Genomic DNA, 14,669 nt, shown 5'->3' on the forward strand with positions numbered 1-14,669 from the left:
AACATGCTTGGAAAAATTAAAATGCACAAATGGCAAAGGTAGAAGACTTGTTTTATTTTGAATTAAGTCAAATATGTTTAGACTTGGGAAATGTGCATCACAAATGTCTTTCCCCCCTCTTCTACAAAGCCGCGTGGCAACAGCCCCAAAGCCCTTTAAATATGGGCTTTGGGGCCGTTACAGCGCGGCTTTGTAGAAGAGGGGGTTTGTATTTTCTTCAGTACAAGAGGAGATGTGTCTTCCATGTTGTGCTTTCCTAGTTTGACTTGAGTTTCCCAGTTCCATTTATGTCTTCATATTTCTTTTTTTTAATTTTTGCAATGTTTTGTATTTGGTGAGGGTCAGAGTCTGTTTTGCATGTGACTTGAGGTGCAGTATTCTGTCTGCATGAAGTTTCTATGTAGAACTCTTTTCCCATTTGTTCGTTTTACTAGTAGTAGGCATATTGGTGTTCTGTAGCCCCATGTAATATTTGTTGTGCTGTCCGTTCATAGGTAAGGTTTTGAATCATGGGAATTACTGTTGTTGCATGGAAGGCTTGCTACATCTATGATGAGTTAATGCTTTTTCAGGTTTTGTATTTCCCAATGTGCCTGCTAGTGGAGAGATTTATGCAGCTATCATCCATCAGGTATGCCCCATCAGATAAAAATTGAGAACCACTGGTGATATTGCAATTCTTGTAGCTTTTTGATCCACATGCTGCTTCTAAACAGTGGCCAAGTACAGAGATGTTAGAGCCCTGAGCTCAGGAGTCAATCACTTGTGCTTGAATCAGTCATGCTTGTCGACAGAACACTGTTGCTCGCCTCATAACAGATGTTTTATGTAGATAACAAGATTGTTCAGGTACACAATTCTTCCCACCTCCCTGGGAGCTGTGTTATTACTGAACTATGGCACTAACTGACGGGAGATACTATGGGTAGAAGGGCTCTGCTTGCTCATACCTTTTAGACTGGACTCTGAACTCCGGGAGAGCTGTTCCTTCCAGTGCTTTTCTACAGTATTAAAATATGGCATTGTGAGAAAATACTGGGATCCTGCTTGCTTTCAAAATGCCTTATAATTCCAAGTTATTAACCCTTCAAAGCTGATTTCCAAGTGCATTAAAGCACATGAAGAGTGGAGATCCATATATATGTTCTTGAAAACATAAAGAAAGATTATAGTGGGGTAAAATAACACAGCACAGATGTGCCAGCAAGTTAGGTCTTACTGCGTTCACAGAACCAAAGAGCTGGTGCTCTCTAGGGCCGGCCTTAGCAGTTGGACGGTCCTGTGTAGACACCCCTCCAGACTTAAGATTTCAGAGAAGGAAGGATTGATTTTTATTATTTTATTTAATAGATTACCTAGGAAAAAGAAGTCTTTAACTTTTGGTCAGCTGCCAGTTGCCAAAGCTGATTCGGTTAAAGAGCAGGAATCTGTGCAACTACCCCTATTGCCCTCATTTAAAGCCTGCCCTGATGCTAACTTTGCAGAGCTCTAACTGAAGTATTTTAGTTCCTTGAGCAAGCATACATATTTTTATCCTTTGCCCATACCTTTATCCATCTTTCACCCCTTCTAGGCTGAGTGGTAGAAGAAAAGTGGTGGTCTTCCTGGCGTTTCTTGTGCTGTTGGCTCACATTTGCCTTTTCAGTCATTTCTCGTTTCTCTAAAGCAGGACACGCCCTACCATTTTTGGGCTGTGAACCCTGCAACTCTGTGGCCTGTGCGACCCTTCTGGGAAGTGCAGCTCTAAAGGCTTTGCACCCTAGGCTGCTGGCCTTATTCACCACATTAGGATCCTATTCCTTGGTTGGTTTTATTTTTGATGTTTTCCCCAAATGTGTACTTGTATATGGGTTTTGACAACAATAGTTATTCTATATTTATGTGCCAATTTTGATATAACCTAACAGAAACATTTTCCTCCTTCTGTTGCAGACATTACATGAAAGATAATGAATTGTTAGAATTACCTTTTATGCTTTAATCTTTCATTACTGTGATGCATAATGTATAACTTGGAGTTCCATTCAGGTTTTACTAGGTCTTTTTTGCTAATTACAAAATAAAGGAATGAATTATATATTTAACAGAATTTTGCATTTTAAACTTGGTAACAATTTAAAGATGATTTCATTTATAATTTGATGCAGAGTTTTAAAATAATTGCAGAACAATTTGTACAGGGATGATATGATTTCATTTTGGATTAAAGTTTTTAGAGCTTTCTCATGTTATAAAAATGAAAGGCGTAAGCTATTTTTAGCAATGCGAGAAAATACAAAGAAGTTGGAGGCTACTTTTACTTTGGTTTATCCTTGTAAATGTCTAATTAAGTATATGGGTTTAAAATGTTTTTTATGCACCTGATCACCTAAGATCCTTTTTGGACCTTAAGGGGTTAATCAGAGGTGGAGAATCTAGCTCTAAAAAATAATCCGGGGGGGTAGACGTATTAAGCCTGTTTCTTATTTTATAAACGGTAATTTTACTTTTATTATCTCCCTGTTACTGAATCGTTCTTTCAAATTGAGGTCTATGAAGGAGTTATAAACATCAAGAATTGGTCTTGTTTCCTAAAGGAATGTGAATATTTTTTTGTTTGATTTTTGTTTTTATATGAGGGATTATGACTCTGTATTACTTTATCAAGCTATACTACTTGTGAATAAAATGATAATGAATAAAAATGAAGGGTAGTACTAACTAGATCTCTCAGTTGACTAGCAAGGGATGTGTAGGCACACTCCTTGGGAACCATCATCTTGATGGATCCAGCTGAGAGAGTCTGAAAACACCGAAAGGTTCCTGTGGACTTACATGGCGGCTCCTGTGCTGGCACATCTCCTTGCTCCTCAATCTAGCTCTTCCACCAGACAAATCGGTTGTTTTGAGCTGTCCTTTCTTCCAAGAAAACGAGAAAAATCAAAAGGGAAACAATTCAGGATGGCAGATCACAACTGACCAAAGCAAAAAAGAGCCTCTAAACCTGCCAACTCAACAAGTCTTCCAGAACCACACATGGGGGGGGGGGGGTCTCAAAACAATGTTCAAATCTGCTTTATTAATCCAAATTATCCCAGTCAGGGCACCAGTGCCAAGGTACAGAAAATTGCTTGACCCCTCAGTCTGTGAAGCACCAGAGGGTTTAGCAAGGTACTCTCCAGCAATTTAAAAAAAATGTGACAGGGAGCCTGTGCATATACATGCTAGCGCAAAATGAGGAAATAGTGAGATCATTACGTTGAGAGGATTGGAGGACCCTAGAGGGGCAGTAGGGTATAAGGAATATCCAGTGAGATCATCAAGTTTGCAGACGACACAAAGCTATGTCGGGCAATCAGATCCCCAAAGGATAGCGAGGAACTCCAGAGTGATTTGTGTCAGTTAGAGAAATGGGCGGAGAAATGTCAGATGAAGTTTAATGTGGAGAAATGCAAAGTAATGCATTTAAGCAGAAAGAACAAGGAACACGAGTATAGAATGTCAGGTGCAACTCTGGGTAAGAGCGAACAAGAAAAGGACCTGGGGGTACTGATAGATAGGACCCTGAAACCGTTGGCACAATGTGCGGCGGCAGCAAAGAAAGCAAATAGAATGTTGGGCATGATAAAGAAGGGAATCACGAGTAGATCGGAGAGGGTCATAATGCCGCTTTATAGAGCAATGGTCAGACCTCACTTGGAATATTTCGTCCAACATTGGTCTCCCAAACTAAAGAAGGATATAAAACTGCTGGAGAGGGTGCAGAGACGAGCAACGAAACTAGTAAAAGGTATGAAGAAACTGGAATACGAGGATCGACTTAAGAGACTGGGGTTGTTCTCCCTTGAGAAAAGGAGACTGCGAGGGGATATGATCGAGACCTTCAAAATACTGAAAGGAATCGACAAAATAGAGCAGAAAAAACTATTTACATTGTCAAATTTGACACGGACAAGAGGACACGGAATGAAGCTAAGGGGGGACAAGTTCAGGACAAATGTCAGGAAGTTCTGCTTCACGCAGAGAGTGGTTGATACATGGAATGCTCTCCCAGAGGAGGTTATTGCGGAATCAACCGTCCTAGGATTCAAAAGCAAACTAGATGCACATCTCCTTACGAGAAGCATAGAAGGATATGGGTGACTAAAAATTTACGCCAGATATACACCTGGCAGGGCCTCCGCGTGTGTGGATCGCCGGACTTGATGGACCGAAGGTCTGATCCAGAGATGGCGCTTCTTATGTTCTTATGTTAAGGAAACAAGAGAAATATGAGGGAATTCCAGAATAATGTGTCTTAATACGGTGGAGCCAGTGCATGCAAATTTATCTCATGCATGTTCATTGTGGGAATCCTGAAAACCTAACTGGCTAGGTGTGTCCTGAGGGCTGGGTTGAGAGCCCCTGCATCAGGTGCTCAATCATAGCCCAGGGTTGAAAGGCTGAATTACACAGTTCCAACCACAGTCATAAATCGCTTTCACCACCATCTGTCTTAGTGGCAAAGCTAAAAACCTTCTTCAAATATGTACAGTTGAGGAAGGTCAAAATGTGGGGAGTCTGAATCATCTCTGAAGCTTAAGGATTGAAACTTATTAAAAAAAAAAAAGATTTAAGATGAATTCTGGTTTAATAAGCATCGTAATGTTCCTCTCTCCTCACCCCTTCTCTGCAATTTACCAGTCCTCTCCTCCCCCCCCCCCCCAGGTCACTACTATCAAGGTATTCGGAATCGCACTTGTCTCCACTCTCTCATTCACACTGTAGTTTCAGCTGTTATGCAAAGATCCTTCTTCAAATTGCACACGATCCATAGTATTCGTATATACACCCATCTACCCTCGGTGTACTCATTTACTCTAGTTATCAATTTTCTTGGACTGCTGCAGCTCTCGTTACAAAGGCATTCGGATTAAGGATCGTAAACATCTTCAATTAATACAAAATATTGCCATCGAGTTCATCACTGGTCACCATAAATTCAGTCACAACACTCCTTTACTCAAATCCACTCACTGGCTTCCTATTTCACATCACATTGAGTACAAAATTCTGTTGCTTGTTTTCAAGCTGTGTTCAACTGAAACACACTTTCTTTGCAGACACCTGATGCCTTATCATTCTTCCAGATCACTCGGATCTTCTGACCAGAATAGTTTGATAGTCCCCCAACTTATGTGAAATCATATCAGGCACTACTCATAGCACTATCTTTTCAGTCCAAGGCCCAGAACTTTGGAATTGTCTAGGGATGATTGTAGTCTGGAGCATGAATAGGCATGAGAATGATTTGCATATAATGGAGGCGACAAGCATGCAAATTTGCCCTATGCATATTCATTAGAGCTGTTCTGAAAACTTGACTGGCTGGTGGTCCTCCAGGACAGGGTTTGGAACCACTGCTTTGGGGGGCAGCAGCACTTAACAGGCTGTCTGAATTGCTGTCCACTACTGCCGACCGCTATAGAAAACTTAAAATGCCGGGTCGCTGGCTGAGGAGGGGACAGGAGTGACACCAAACTCTTGTGGTACATGTGCAGAGCAGTCACGGTACACTGAAAAGTGCGAGTATGACATCAGCTTTTTAGAATAAAAGGGTTATGCAGAAATTCATAATCAAGCACAAATATGAAATCAAAACAGGACAAAGCTAATATCTGTTTTATGCAATTCAAATAAATAATGGAACTCTTATCAACCCAATAATGTTTAGTGAGAGAAACTTGGAAATTATTTTTATAGATTACAAATTGGTCAAAGGACTATTGGAGCATTGTCTTTTCAGTCCAGATCTCTCTGCATAATTATGATCATTTATCTTCTGGTATGAATAATTATATGTGCACTTATAAAAACCTTACAAAAAACTCCAGTGTAAAATCCATCTGTCCAAAATATTCACCGTTCAAAGATTTTATTTATTTATTTCGATTTCTATCCCGTTCTCCCAGAAGCTCAGAACGGGTTACAAATTGACATTCACAATCGTTTGAAAACAGACTAATCATAACAACAAATAGGTTACAGTAGACAATAACAGAGCTTATTCTAGAGACCAGACTGGTCATAGCGAAGAGTACTAGGAGAAGTATATTGAGGAGGCAGTTTTTAATGGCCCGATTGGCGGAAGAGGAAGTTCTTTACTGCTCTGCGGAAGATCATTAGTGAGTATAACGACCTGATCTGTGTGGGTAGTCAGTTCCATAGCTGAGGTAGGAAATGGTTGTAGGATCTTTTGTATGCCGTACTCATTCGGAGGGATCTCCCGCCGAGAATGCTGAGTCTTTGTTCTGCTTTGGAGAAGAGGGGTCGGTTAGGGGTGTATAGGCGTAGCTTGGATGCTAGGTAGGCTGGGTTTTTTTGGTAGAATTTCTTGTGTGCCATGACCAGGGCTTTGAAGATGCATCGCTTTTTGACTGGTAACCAGTGAGCTGCATAGAGCACTGGAGTAATGGGGTCATGGTAGCTGAGGTTGTATAGGAGTCGAATTCAAAATTCAGTTTTTACTGTCATAGTTGGAACTAATACTCACCAAAACATAGCTTTCTGATAGTATGTACAAATATTTAATGCATATAACAACACAGTATGATACCCAGATGTACTATTATAGTGCTGTGATGACAAGATTAATCCAAAAACCCAGGTTCCCCTTGAATGTGTGATGTGATATGGGAGAGGCCCCCTTCTGTCTATTTCTGGTCCCAAAGCAAGCTGTAGTGAGAAATTGTCTCACTGTAATATTGCACAAGATGTTTCTACCTTAGTGACAAATATCTGCCAACTCCTCTTCTAACTTGGAAGTAATTCTGCTTTTTGGTGAAGAAGGAATAAAACACTGTGAACTAGTAAAAAGTTTCTGCAGTTTTTCTTGTGTCTGAATCCTGCCATGTTTTAGGCTGCACTTTCATAAAAGGCCTATATTCGATTATTTTAAGACATCTGTTCTCTAAGTTTTGTACCTCTCATTTAGACTAAACCAACTCCTTTTTAAAACAGGGTGCACTAGTTTAATGGTGAGTCTTCACTTCTGTTGTGATGTCGTTAGACGGGAGATTGACCACCTCTACTAATATTGAATTCCACAGATCAGTCCTAGTGGAAGTGGTGGAGACAAAAACTATCTGAATTGAAGAAAGCCTGGGACTAGTACATAGGATCTCTAAGGGATAGTAGATGGAATGGATGCGCAGACTGGGTAGGCCCTATGGTCTTCATTTTTCTCTCTCTCTTTACTCCATTCCATGACTCGTCCCCCCTCTTCCAAAAGAGAGGAATATTTTCCTCAAGCTTATATTAACGCAGCTACTTCATTCCTATCACATATGTACTTTGTGCTCACTCCCCCCCACACACTTTTATATCCATGCTTCTATCCTCCTTTATCATCTCTGGCACTATTGCAAAGACACTCTCTCTATCATCCCTTCTGTCCCATGCCAGCACGGTCTGTCTTTCTTTCATACACCACCTCTGCCTCTAGCTGTCGTACTCCCCTGACTTTTGAGTATCATCAATACCTTTCGATCAGGACTCTGTATCCTCTCCCATCTCCTGTCATACCTTACCCCCTCCCCAATTTATAGACAAGAATTCAAGCTGTTTCTCATCCTCAATATTTTGACAAACTGAGTCCTAGTCCGCTCGTACCATCTGCAAAACAAATGGTAGTATGGATCCCATGGCGGAAAATGTTGCCAAACATCCTAGGTTTTTACTGTTGACTTTTAGGGAGAAGGGGTGGAGACGGCATTCACCTAGAATTCATCCCCTGCTGCATTGAAGTCTGAAAATAAGTAGTGCGCCTTCATTCTAGGCAATTCCTCCACAAATTAAGCCCTGACCGCTTATATGCTCCACCCCTTAAAGTTCTCTGACTAACAAGGCCAGAGGGTGAAAGCAAGAGTGAGTCTTCAGAAGAAAGAGAGGGAGCATTTGAGACCCACCAGGACATAGTCAAGAGCTGAGCTGTGCTTAATAATATCAGTAATACAGACGAGAGAAGATTTCTGAGTATGTCGACGTACTTATTTACACACTTGTTTGTATCTCAAGAGTCCACTTCAAATGTGCCTGTCTCACTTTCAAGACCCTACACGGTATTCTCCCTCCCTTCATTCCTCTTTCTTGGAACTCCTCTAACCCCAATTCTGCCAGATCCACCCAAAAACTGAAACTTTCCTTTCCCTCTCTAAAAGGCGTTTCACTTGTAAGAAAACTAGGTTCTTCCCTCCCTTTCAGAATCACTCAGCTCTGGAACAACCTTACCTCCCCTCTTAGGAATCTGAGCTCCCTCCAACTCTTCCGTAAACATCTGAAAACCTGGTTATTCTCAAAAATGTAACTCCTCCTCCCTCTCTGGTTATTCTAGTCCTCTAAATTTTCTCTTCATTTTGCCTCTTCCCTCCACTGGAGTTCCTTTCTACCCTAACTCTTGTTAACCGTCTCGAGCTTTAGGAATGTAGAGATGATGCGGTATACAAACCTAAGGTTTAGATTAGATTAGTAGATCTGGGGTTTTGATTCCAAGTTTCTCTTCACCAGGGTAAAGTTTTTCAAACTTTTATGCCTTGTTCATAAGGTAGTTTATTGATGAAAACTCCTGCGATTCCCCTTTGCTGATCATTACTACAGTCCTTGTAAGTCCCACATCTAAACCAGGGCTGTGAAGTCATTAGCAAATTAGTAAAAATGTACCGACTCCAACTTCAAAATAAAAAATAACTTTATATGGTGAATTTTATCATTTTATACTTAGGGCTTCCTTTTACTAAGCTATGCTAGCAGTTTTAGCGCATGCTACGGTGCCGCGCGTGCTAGATGCTAACGCCTCCATTGAGCTGGCGTTAGTTTTTCCGCATAGCACAGGGGTTAGCGCATGCTATTTCAGCGCGCGCTAAAAACGCTAGCGCAGCTTAGTAAAAGGAGCCCTTAGTTGTTTTGTGTGTTTTTTTCTTGAGGTTCTGTGCTCAAACTAAATATAAATGTTTTGTGATCTTAGTCCTAATTTTGTACTAAAGAAATATCCTGTTTTTGTATTTAATAAATTTAGTTTTCTATCTATCTATCTATCTATCTACTAGTCATTAAGCCTGTTACATTAACGGGTGCTAGAATCTCTGTCGCGTCATTGATGACATCATTAGTGACGCGGCAGAGGGACTCAACTGCAGGAGAAAGTCACGAAGCAGCCTGTTTAATGTGCAGCGACTGCCACGCTGGAGGGATGTTTGTACCGGTGCAGAAGCGATATGTCTCTCCCCCTCCAGTAACTGTGCAGCACTTTGCTGCGGCGCATCCTCCCATCGTGAGTTGGCCACAGCGCTCGAGTCTGTTTCTCCCGCTTTGTCTAGCCGCCGCATACGCACTCTGGCCACGGACCTACAGGTCACGGATCAGGGATTACAGATCACGCAGGTCTGAGTGCGCATGCGTGGCTAGCGTTTTATTATATAGGAGATATATATATATATAATATGAGTCAGACACTAGAAAATAAAGGCTTTGGAGTTGGAGGTTTGAATAATGGCCGCCGTCCCATTACAGAGGGAGAGATTTGTTTGCTAGGTTTAATTTTTGCAGATTAGCAAATGAAATGGCCACTAAACTTTGAATGGGTCTCGGCTATTCTGTACTGGAGATAAAGGAAGAAAAATGCCCTTTATATGCAACTATTTGTATTTCTAATCTTCAGTCTAAATATTTATAAGCACACAAATTACATAATAGTTGCTTTTCCTTCAAAGGATGCTTTGTAGTGCAGTATAGTGGGAAGGGTTTTTTTTTTTTAATTTATGCAGTTTTCAATAATTACAAGTTTACACTTGATAAAGAAAATAGATAACACTTGAAAATCTCAGATAGCAATTAATTAAGGCAATAAATCATAAGTATATCTCTATATTAACCTCAATTTAAGGAAAAAAGAAATAATTAGAGAGGAGACAAGATTACAGAAATCTTGGAGGATTAGAAAACAACTTAATTTCAAAACAGAAATTTTCCTTTTTCGGACATTCTTATATCGCAGGATTAATATCACAATCAGAAGGGGTGGATACAGCTATAGGAACTGGAGGTTGCTTTGACTAGGAAATTCTTTAAATGATCTGGGTCCAAAAATACATACGTTCTATCATTCATTTTAACTATACATTTGCATGGAAATTGAAGGGAAAACACCCCTTTGAGCTCCAGCACATGAGGTTTAAATGGCAAAAAGGCCATAGTGGGAAGGTTTGTCCCCATTCCTTTCTTATGTATGGAATTGTTTATTTAAAAATTATCACTGTCTTGTTGGACTTAGGTGAATTTCAGAGATTGATTTTAAAACATTTGTCTGAGACAGTGATTAGAGCTACAGCCTTGGCACCTTGAGGTTCTGGGTTCAAACCCTGTGCTGCTCCTTGTGACCCTGGGCAAGTCACTTAATCCTCCACTGTCCCAGATACATTAGATAGGTTGCGAGCCTGCTGGGATAGAGAGAGAAAATGCTTGAGTACCTGAATGTAAACCATTTAGGCTATGGGCTTCTTTTACAAAGCCGCGCTAGGGCCTTAACGCGCGGAATAGCGCGTGCTAAATTGCCACGCACGCTTTTGAGCAGGCGGTAGATTTTTGGCTAGCGCGCACTACAGCGCGTGCTAAGCCAGTGCATGCACTAAAACCGCTAGTGCGGCTTCGTAAAAGGAGCCCTATAAGTGGGTATATAAGTACATAAAATAAATAAATTTGGTTGAAGAGCTGCATCATGAGAGATCTTAATTTTAGGTTGAGAAGGGAAGAATGTGATTAGAGGAGAGATGCCAGGGTTCAAATCCTACTTCTCCCACTTGAGTAAGTGGCTTTATATAACCCACTGCATCAGGTACCCTCTGAGATTTTGTAAGTTGTTTGGGAGTAGGTACTTTTGACTAATAATTATTGTAGTGTTATAAGGTTTTTAGGTTCAGACCACAATAATTACTGTCCTCTGGGCTATGTATACGTTCCTATTTATTGCTAACATAATTGAAATATTTTAAAGGTATTGTTGGCCCCTAGGCATCTTTAGTTATGTAAATTTCTTCTTTTTTTTTAGGCTTGTTAAAGTTCTGCACAGTAGGGTTTTGTGGTATTGGCAGCCTTATTGACTTCATTCTCATCTCCATGCAGGTAAGCTGATACAGTAACCTTCAATTTTTTGATTGCTTAACTTTGTTGTAAATTTTTGTAGAGAAAAAATGGTATTCAGAAGGGTTCTTGGTCTGTAGAGTCTGATCAGATGCGGCCATTATTTTAGAGATTTAAGAGAGGTTTGGCCAGGTTCCAGAAGGAAAAGTCCATAAACAAAATATTGGTCTTATTGACTTAAGAGAGCTATTGCTCCTCCCTACAAATGAGTTGTGAAAAATATTTATCTTTTTGGGTACTTGTGACCCAAACAAATCATTGTCGGAGACAGGATGGGGGGCTGAACGAACCTTGGTCTGATTTAACAAAGCTTTTCTTATTCTCTTAAAAGACGCTATTTTTGAATTCGTGATCCAGAGACTAATTGAGAAGGACCAATTTGTGGAAGTATGCAAGATAGAGATATAGAATTTAAATGCATTCAGGTTAATAGTTAAAATTAGGAATCAGAATAGTACTCATACTTCCAAAATAATCTTGAAAAAGTCCATCTCAGAAAAAAGGAACTGTTCTTAATTGAACTGCTGGTTTTAAGAAAGAAAGGTTTCCTGGAGGAACTGCTGGTTTTAAGGAAGGTTTCCTGGAGGAAAAGTCCATAGTCTGTTATTGACAAAAACTTGGGGGAAGCCATTGTTTGCCCAGGATAGGTAGCGTGGAATATTGCTGCTACTTGGGTTTTGACCAGGCACTTGTGACCTGGATTGGCCACCGTGATAAAAGGTTACTGGGCTTGATGGACCTTTGGTCTGAACTAGTAAGGCTATTCGTATGTTCTTACAATACCATCTTAGAGTTCAGCTGACCTCTGCCACTAACAGAGTGACCTTGAGAATGTCCTTACCTGTCTTGATTCTGAGAACCAGTTGAAAACAAGGCTTTTCTTTGTAGTATCACATAATACGTACCTTATGCTATGAATTTATCTTGTTGTGCAGATTGGATGAACCGTACAGTTCTTTTATCTGCCGTCATCTACTATGTTACTATGCTCTATCAACAAATTTAGGATTAAAGCTATTTAGCTATACAGACAACATCACTAATATTACCATGTATTTCATAAGTCTCTAAAATAACTCGTATAGTAGAGGAAGTATTTATTGAGGGATGGATGCTAGAATTTAGATTAAAGCTTAATTCTGAGAAAACAAAAATCTTTTTTGTTTCACCATGACAGAACATTGAGGATAATATTATTACTTTGAAATCTAGGCACTATCCGATTCATTCAACTGTAAAAATATTGGGTATTACTCTGGATCAAAATCTACCTATTTGAAACCAAGTTTATATGGTTGTTCGCAAGGGTTTCAATATTTTATGGAAACTACGTACTCTTAGAGCCTTTTTTGATTTTTCAGCTTTCAAGACATTGGTTCAATCCTTGGTTCTAAGTCATTTGGACTAGTGTAATATTGTTTACTTGGCAGGTATTAAGAAGAATTGTGCTGGACTGCGTATAATTCAGAACACTGCAATGAGACTCATAGATGGTCTGAAGAAATTTGATCATATAACATGCTTCTTTCGCGAATTGCATTGGTTGCCAATAGAGGCACAGATTATTTTCAAGCTGCAGGCTTAGTTCTGTCTTATTTAATTGATTCATTCTGGTTTTCAACTTCAGTATGTTTTCGAAGTTCTAAAGCACTTCTAGTTTTTTCCATTGGTGAGGGGTTGTAAATTTAAAAGGTACCACGATCGTACACTTTCATATCAGGCAGCACTTTGGGATAAGGATTTTAAATTGATATTATCTACGTCATACTTGCAGTTTAGGAAACAATTGATAACTATTCTATGCATATGAGAAAAACATGATTTCTCGACTCTCCACAAACATGGTGCAAAATAAATCACCTTGGTCATTCTTAGATTCATATGTTCATTCTAACCAGTAGACACTTCTGCCTCTCTATCTATCTATCTCTCTCTTTTTCTTTTTCTCCCTTTCTTTCCCTCTCTCTTATTTCACTCTCCCTGCTTTTCTGCCTTCCATATATCTTCTAAATAGCAGTTACACATACCCTAGATTCTTTTTATTAATCTGGTTGTAAGTAAATGATTATAGATATGGACTTTTTCTATACCATTGTGTCTTATTCAGATTTTGTGTGTTTGAACTGCTTTCTGTAAATTTCTTATAATATTCAATAAAAACTATTGAACTAAGATAACTTTTCTATTATTATTAGGATTTTTTTTTTATATACCGCCTATCAAGGTTATCTAAGCGGTTTTACAATCAGGTACTCAAGTATTTTCCCTATCTGTCCCGGTGGGTTCACAATTTATCTAACATACCTGGGGCTATGGAGGATTAAGCGACTTGCCCAGGGTCACAAGGAGCAGCGCGGGGTTTGAACCCACAACCCCAGGGTGCTGAGGCTGTAGCTTCAACCACTGCGCCACACACTCCTCCTTCTATTCTTAAAGTTCTTGGGCCCTTAACTTCTTTTTCTATTCCTTGATGTAATTGTAGTTAAACTTTTGTAAACCGCATAGAACTTATTGGCAATGCGGTCTAGAAATTGGTTTGTATTTATTGTTGGGATTCCGTTCACAGTGCATTGTAGGTGCAGCTGAAGTGCATATGCAATGTTACCATATGGTTTGTTTTTTATGAGTTGTACTATCGCATGCAGATGGTCACAGATACCACTCTCCAATACTTTACCCAACCTCCAAAATATCCGGTAGAATTGCAAATTGTTAAACATACTCTCATATATTTCAAATGTAACAAAATGTGGCCTCGGGTAGAAACATAGAAATAGACGGCAGATAAGGGCCACGGCCCATCTAGTCTGCCCACCCTAATGTCCCTCCCCTACCTTTGCCATGTGAATAGATCCCATTTGCCGATCCCATTTGGCCTTAAAATCAGGCACGCTGCTGGCCTCAATCACCTCCACCCTTAGTAGTGTTCAATATTTGTGGAAATACCGGTGTTTTCATTCCTCATTGGCTCGCATTCTTTTTTTGCAATTATTTAAGTAAATGTTTTAAAAACTTTTTAACTTTTTTATCCACCGTGCTCTTTTTAGAAGTTTCCTTGAGATTATTCTATTTAAAAATGTTCAAATAAGTTTTATAAGTTATTGTTTTGCAACAATTTGCTTTATCAAGGATCCCCCAGAGCCATTGTGTCCACCATCTTACTCAAAAAACTTTGAGTAAGATGAGAAAAACTTTGAGTAAAATGCAAAAACTTTGAGTAAGATGAGAAAAACTTTGAGTAAGATGAGAAAAACTTTGAGTAAGATGGTGGACACAATGGCTCTGGGGGATCCTTGATAAAGCAAATTGTTGCGAAACATGTCGGATCATGTAACCCAGCATGATAAGCTAAGTATACAACTTATTTGAACATTTTGAAATAGAATAATCTCAAGGAAACTTCTAAAAAGAGCACGGTGGATAAAAAAGTTAAAAAGTTTTTAAAACATTTACTTAAATAATTGCAAAAAAAGAATGTGAGCCAATGAGGAATGAAAACACCGGTATTCCCACCAATA

At 39.6% G+C, this 14,669-nt stretch overlaps 1 protein-coding gene across 1 annotated transcript in view; it reads left to right on the top strand.

Annotated features, from left to right (window-relative positions):
* The window catches only part of TM2D1 (TM2 domain containing 1), a 68,509-nt gene that overhangs the window by 27,967 nt on the left and 25,873 nt on the right, over window positions 1-14,669 (top strand). The window contains exon 5 of the mRNA XM_033916836.1: window positions 11,060-11,133. Coding sequence (XP_033772727.1) covers window positions 11,060-11,133 — 74 coding nt within the window. The remainder of the gene's footprint in view (window positions 1-11,059; window positions 11,134-14,669) is intronic.

This window comes from Geotrypetes seraphini, chromosome 12 (genome assembly GCF_902459505.1).
Source record: "Geotrypetes seraphini chromosome 12, aGeoSer1.1, whole genome shotgun sequence".
NCBI lineage: Eukaryota > Metazoa > Chordata > Amphibia > Gymnophiona > Dermophiidae > Geotrypetes > Geotrypetes seraphini.